Genomic DNA, 6,000 nt, shown 5'->3' with positions numbered 1-6,000 from the left:
GCATACACGAATAGCAACTTGTCATTTACAACGGTGGCAGTGAGGTAGAACTCTCCCGCAGCGTTAATGACCTCATACACTGCCTCAGTGCGGTCGTTAATCTGTTGCTCTGACTCGCCATTGATACGGATTGTAATTAGACCGAACCGAGCTGGCGTGAAAACAGAGAAGATGTCCCGACGAGATTCTATCTTGTCTTCGAGACTTTCCGCCAGGTCGACACCATTGCGGATATGCTTCTGAAGGCCACTGATACCATAACTTCGCATGACGAACCAGAGTTTCAAGGAACGAAACCGCCGCCCTAGGGGAATCTGCCAGTCGCGATAGTCGGTGACTAACTCGTCGTCGCTGAATTGATTTCGCAGATAAGGAGGCTTGATGCTCAGAGCCTGGACAAGCCAAGATCGATGACGGACCCAGACGGCTGTACAGTCGAATGTGGTAAGAAACCACTTATGAGGGCTGAAGCTAATGGAATGGAATGACGAAAAGGCTTTGGCCAAGTGTTGGTATTCTTCTAGAACAAGTGCTGCACCAGCGTACGCGGCGTCGATGTGAACCCAGATGTCCCGTGACGTATCGAAGGTTGGCTTGAGAGCTTGGGCAATACCCTCGAAATCATCCACAGCGCAGACATCGGTGGTGCCAAGAGTGGCAGTGAGGAAGAATGGTTCAAGACCACGGGCTCGGAGATTCTCAACAGTAGCAGCGAGGGCCTCGCCTCGGAGAGAGAAGCCACCAGCCTCGGATACTGGGATGGTAGCAAAGCGAACACCAAGAACTTGAGCGACCTTTTTAGTGCTCGAGTGTGTGCCTGAGCTTCCAAGGGCCACCAGCCTGCTTCGAAGATTCCAAAGTGCTTCCTCCTTCTCTTCACTGCCAGGAGGGAGATGGGCTGTCACAGAAGCGAGATACCTATCTCTCGCAGCAGCCATGTTGACAATAAGACTCTCACTGATACTCCCATGAATCACGCCGCCACCATGTGTAGAACCCCCACTGAGGAAACACTCAGGCAAGCCCAATGCCTGGGCCAGCCAGTCCATAACTATAGTCTCGAGCTCCGTAACAGCAGGGCTGCAGATCCAGTTGAAGTGTGCCCCGTTGAAGGCATTGGAATATATCTCTGCCAGAGCGGCTGGATAGCTGCTCGCACATGGGAAGAATGCCATGAAGCGAGGACTACTCCAGTGAGTAATGCCTGGGAGGATCTTGGACTCGATGTCTTGGTGGATGGCGGACCACGGTTCTGGGTCTGTTGGCGGAGAGGAGGGTAGCAGAGGGCGTAGGTACCCCGGTTTAACATTCGAGACAACGCGGTATTCGGCGACATTTTCGGTGTAGTCGGTCACTGGAAGCTTTAGCACGAGTTCGTCATTTCAAGGTGGCAGTACTAATAGGAAGGCTTTATTCGGGCAAGGTCAAGAAGGGGACGTTCAATTGGGATTCATTGTGACTCAAGAGGAGTCATGATGGTATTATGATTATGATACAAGGACTTACTCTCGTCAATTGCCGCCTTGGCAGCCTCACGGAATTCCTGAGCTTCCATGATGAGATATATATATATATCGAAGGGAATGAATATAGGAGAAGATGGGTAGTGAAGAAGTTGAAGCGAATGAGACTGGATATCTGGTTTCTTCTTCAACAGCAAACGACCTTCGTACTTATATCCATTCATCTTACTTGACTTAAAGAAGACTATAGACCCTCTCTACAGCCTCAATTACCGTATCTCGCCATGAAAAGTGAAGCCCCTGCGCCGAGGCTTCCTTGCTCTTCTTGCTAGCCTTGGTATTGTCCATATTTCCGGAACATCATGATATCCCAGGTTTGGCATTGTTCCACTCATACAGTTCTGTTGACCAGAACCTATTTGTTGATCAGTTGATATTGATCTTCGAATTCTGTTCTACAAGGCTGAGGTTCTTGTCCTTAAGAGAGCAAACATGGCTCGGAACTAGGTCTTGGTCTTAGTATTGTTCACCTGGCTAACGCCCTGAATTTGACGTGACAGGAGGGGCCAATGCACGCTATGCTTGTGCAATCGGCGGCGGGATCTATCTTAATTTCTTTCCAGAACATTGGGGTTCAATTCGATGTTCCTGATATCATTTCGGTTGGAGATCTTACTCAATTGAAAGCAATCCCGGGGCAAGATACTGTTAATTCTACAACATCTATTTGAAGAATGATTATCAACAGACTTATCGAGAAACTCTTGTTCCTCTCAACTGAAGTTTAATTCCCAGCACAACGGTCTTGGCTTGGCAACGCCACCAAACTGCTGAACAATATCAAGCCTCCAAGCAGTGACCATGCTTACAGTACACTCAACTTCAAGCTTGCACTCAACCCAAATATTATACGTCACAATCAGGACGGCAAAGTCCATAAGCCATGGCTGCAAACCGCATAAGCCCCAAATCACGTTTCTTTGGACGTCTTTGTCCACCTAAACTTGTCGGGCGCATTGTCCTTTCGATACCGCTTTTGATGCTGAAGCTTATATGATCGGCAGTACTACACTGGTTTCTGGAACAATATCCTCGCTCTTCGCGCTGAAACCTGTAGCGGCGTTGTTTGCTCTTTAGAGACGAGGTGCAATTGGGTGACTAGGCGCTTGTAGGTATGTCAGGATCCAAGCCATGTATGGCACGTCTTTGTTGCAATTCGAGTGATCTACTAGGATGCAATGGCCGCTGGTGAACGAGGACAAGTACAGCTGTCAGCCAAAAAGAAGGGAAATTGTCTTCCTTGCAAAGCATAGGGATACAATTTGTGTCTGTACAGATGTTCTCCCAATAGCAAAGACATTTGTTGAGCCACGGATCAAGCAATCTATTTTTCTTCGCTTGTCTTGTCCTCACCAAGGATCTTGGTGGTGCATGGATCGCCAAGGATGAACCAGGTTCAAGCATTATATCAGAAGCGAAATATGTGTGCAAACATTTCTCACTAGCCAATCTCGAAATCTATCATTTATCAATCAAAAACCGACATTGACCAAGGCTCACGGACTCGGGAACCAAGACAGATGGCCATCTCTGCCTCTATCCCAACTTTTCCACCAAATCTCAATCAAGCTGCACGCTCTCTTCAAGCAACCCCAAATCCGCCAATGAACAGGCTCCGCTCCATCCCGTATGCAAGATCCCGCCTGTCCCACAGTCTTAGCCAATCAAGTTCGAGCGCATGTCTGTATACTGCAAAGTGGAAGATCATGAGATTGCTACGGCAATAACATGGGAAAGCAAAACATTCTCGGATGTAACGCGATAATGATCCCACAGCTGTTGGTGGTACGTGTGTGTGTACTACGGTTTCGGCCGAACTCATTCACGTGGCTCATCGTCCGACGGCATTTCCGAAATGTTCCTTTTTGAGGCCCCTTTGGATGAGTCGACTGTGGTCTTGTCTGACATTATTAATACGTAAGAAAATGCAATTGTTTGTGCACCCAGAGAAATACGTGCAGAACAGCAGATCACATCAAAAAAACAAGAAATGTTGTAAGATTATCATATTCTTCTATAACAAAAAAGGTCATGTGGTGGTTCCACGTCTCTCTAACATAGTAAAACTCGCTTCGGAATGCGGTGTCCGATTCCCATTTTATGCAATCCCAATAATGCATCCCCCTGTATAATGCTTGTATATGCAACGTCCTCTAAACTCCAAAAGATGCCAAGAGCCATTCTTGACAGAAAATCGAATCGTTTTTGAAAAATCTCGAAAAACTCCTCGCTGAGTAATGCAATAAAAAAGGTCATAAAAGTTTCCCATTCTCCTCCTTCTTTTTTGGAAACGTGGTATCATAAGAACTTTTGGAACAGATCCTCCTCCATTAATATCCATTAAGTTGTTTTGGTTGTAAAAGTTGTTACCATCTAGGCAACTGCCACTTGGGCTCGCATTCGCATGTCTTCGTAGCCAGGGAGCACGCTGTTGCCCTGGAATCGAGCATCGGGAACCTGCATGAGGCGGGGCTGCAGGTGAAGGTCGACATCGGCTTCTTCAGCCTCGGCGATGGCAGCGTCGAAAGAAGGAAGTTCATCATCGTCGATGTGGTCGTATGTGTTCTCAACAGCCACCTGAATGGGGATGTTGAGGTTGATGTTGGTGTTCATGGGACCAACAGATAGGGTAAGGTGGAGGATATAAGCGCGGGCGCTGAGGCACGAGTAGAAAGTAGGGAGGAAGAGCTTGCTGTTGGAAGTGGGCAGGTTGAAAGGAATATCAAGAGTGGCGTAGCGGCGGATGTTGTACTTGCTGGCCTTTTTGTTGCGCTGGGTATCATCAGACTCGGATGTCTCTCCCTCGTTCCAGAAGGCACTGTCGTAGCCAGAATCCCGTCGAGAACCTGGAGCTTCATCCTCCCAAGTGAGCCGGGTGTCAGGTCGCATGGGAACAGGTGTAGTGGTGGAGTAAGTGAGCGAGGGGGTGCTCTGGTGCTTGATGCGAGAACCCAAGTTAGGGAGCTGTGTCATGGGAGCACTGCTGAAGAAAGTGGTTGCGTGGAGCTTAGCGCTAACGGAGTTGACCTTGGGAGGTGTAACATCCTTGGAGGTAGAGCTGAACTCTAAGTTGACCTTCAAGTTGGTACCGCTGGCGTTGAGGAAGTTTCCGGAGAGCATGATGGCACTGGGCTGAGAAGCCGTAGTGGTGAGCTCACCCTGCTTGGCAGAGAAGAGGTTCTTGCGGATAGGCTTTGTCTTGGAGAGACAGTAGCGCTCATCCTTGGAGCAGATATCAAGAGGGGCATCCTCGGGCATGGCAGGGAGAACCTTGACCATGTGGAAGCTATCAAGGGGCAAAGTTCGACCCTCCTCCTCACCGTTCTTGGTAGCCACGGCACGAATGCCATACTCGATGTGAGCCATGTCAGGAGACTGATCGTTGCGCTCCCAGAATCCCATGGTAGGGGGGAGCTGGAGGTGGTGATCCCTGATACCCTCATGCTCCACGGGGTGGTTGCATGCGCTGAGGGTAAGCTGGTGGGGAACAACAAAGTGAAAGGGGATTGTATATGTGCGACCAGCCTCGAAGACACGATTGCTGGGGAAGTCTGCCGGGCTGAGGGGCATGCGGAGCTTCATGAAAGGACGAGAAGCGTAGTTGGCGCTGGAATATTGGCTGACAAAGTCAACACGAGTGTAGGCAGTGCCAGTGAAGAAGATGTCAAAGCCATCATAAGCAACATCGCGCTGGGTACTGATGATGACGTTTCCCGTGACCTTGGAGCCAGAAGTATACGACTTTGAGCTCCAGTGCTGGTCGAGCTTGATGTCGATGCCGGATTTGGCAGGACGGGGTCTAGTAGACCGAGGTCCGTTGTCCGATGCAGCGTTGGACATTGTGATGATTGCAAAAGAGCAGAATGATACTGATATGAGATTTGACGATATGATGGGAGGGCAAGGCCAGAGTCATATATATAGTATTCTATATAAAAACAGAAATGCGGCGGTACCGTACCCGTTACTTTGGTTCGTGCTCGAGCTTGCCCTGTCTAGGATGCTGAGGTGCTTACAGGGGGAGGGGCGTTGATTGCCAGGGGTGTGCGCGCTGTAAGTTTGGTGGGACCCAGGGAGCGCGTGCTCTTGTTGCTGGGTCTCGCGAGTCTGCAATAGTTGCTAGATCGTGGCCGAGACTTGGGAGGGTAATTTGGTGACGAGAAGGACAGCTCGTTTGCTACGTTGTGATTATTATACATTTCCTGGGGTGCAAATGGTGACGACGACGACGTGCTTTGATATCACTCTCTCGACATAAGGCGTAGGCCTTATCAATCGTTCTGATATGACGCCTGGCTGACATATCGACAACCACCAAAGTTTGAAAGCCGGAAGAAATTTGAGTTGGATGGCAGCCAAAAGCACATCATCAGCCACCATTTTAGCCATAGAGGCGATCTGGGAAAGGTTGGAGAAAAGTCTTTTCTGCTTCTAAAATAAATCAGCTTTAGAGGGGTGATGAGTTGGAGAAGCCATC

General features: G+C 49.1%; 2 protein-coding genes across 2 annotated transcripts in view; both read right to left on the bottom strand.

Moving 5' to 3' along the window:
• Positions 1-1,555, bottom strand: part of FOXG_06362 (uncharacterized protein) — a gene marked incomplete at both ends in the record, with an annotated part of 1,889 nt that extends 334 nt beyond the window's left edge. The window contains 2 exons of the mRNA XM_018384997.1: positions 7-1,354; positions 1,507-1,555. Coding sequence (XP_018242178.1) covers positions 7-1,354; positions 1,507-1,555 — 1,397 coding nt within the window. The remainder of the gene's footprint in view (positions 1-6; positions 1,355-1,506) is intronic.
• Positions 1,556-3,455: 1,900 nt separating this feature from the next.
• Positions 3,456-5,942, bottom strand: FOXG_06361 (uncharacterized protein). The gene has a single exon (XM_018384996.1). It carries the CDS (start codon positions 5,361-5,363, stop codon positions 3,897-3,899), a length of 1,467 nt encoding a protein of 488 aa, XP_018242177.1. The 5' UTR covers positions 5,364-5,942; the 3' UTR covers positions 3,456-3,896.
• Positions 5,943-6,000: the final 58 nt, after the last annotated feature.

This window comes from Fusarium oxysporum, chromosome 2 (assembly GCF_000149955.1).
Source record: "Fusarium oxysporum f. sp. lycopersici 4287 chromosome 2, whole genome shotgun sequence".
NCBI classification, from domain to species: domain Eukaryota; kingdom Fungi; phylum Ascomycota; class Sordariomycetes; order Hypocreales; family Nectriaceae; genus Fusarium; species Fusarium oxysporum.
The sequence above is the reverse complement of the archived record's forward strand: the minus strand, read 5'-3'. Positions and strand labels throughout refer to the sequence as shown.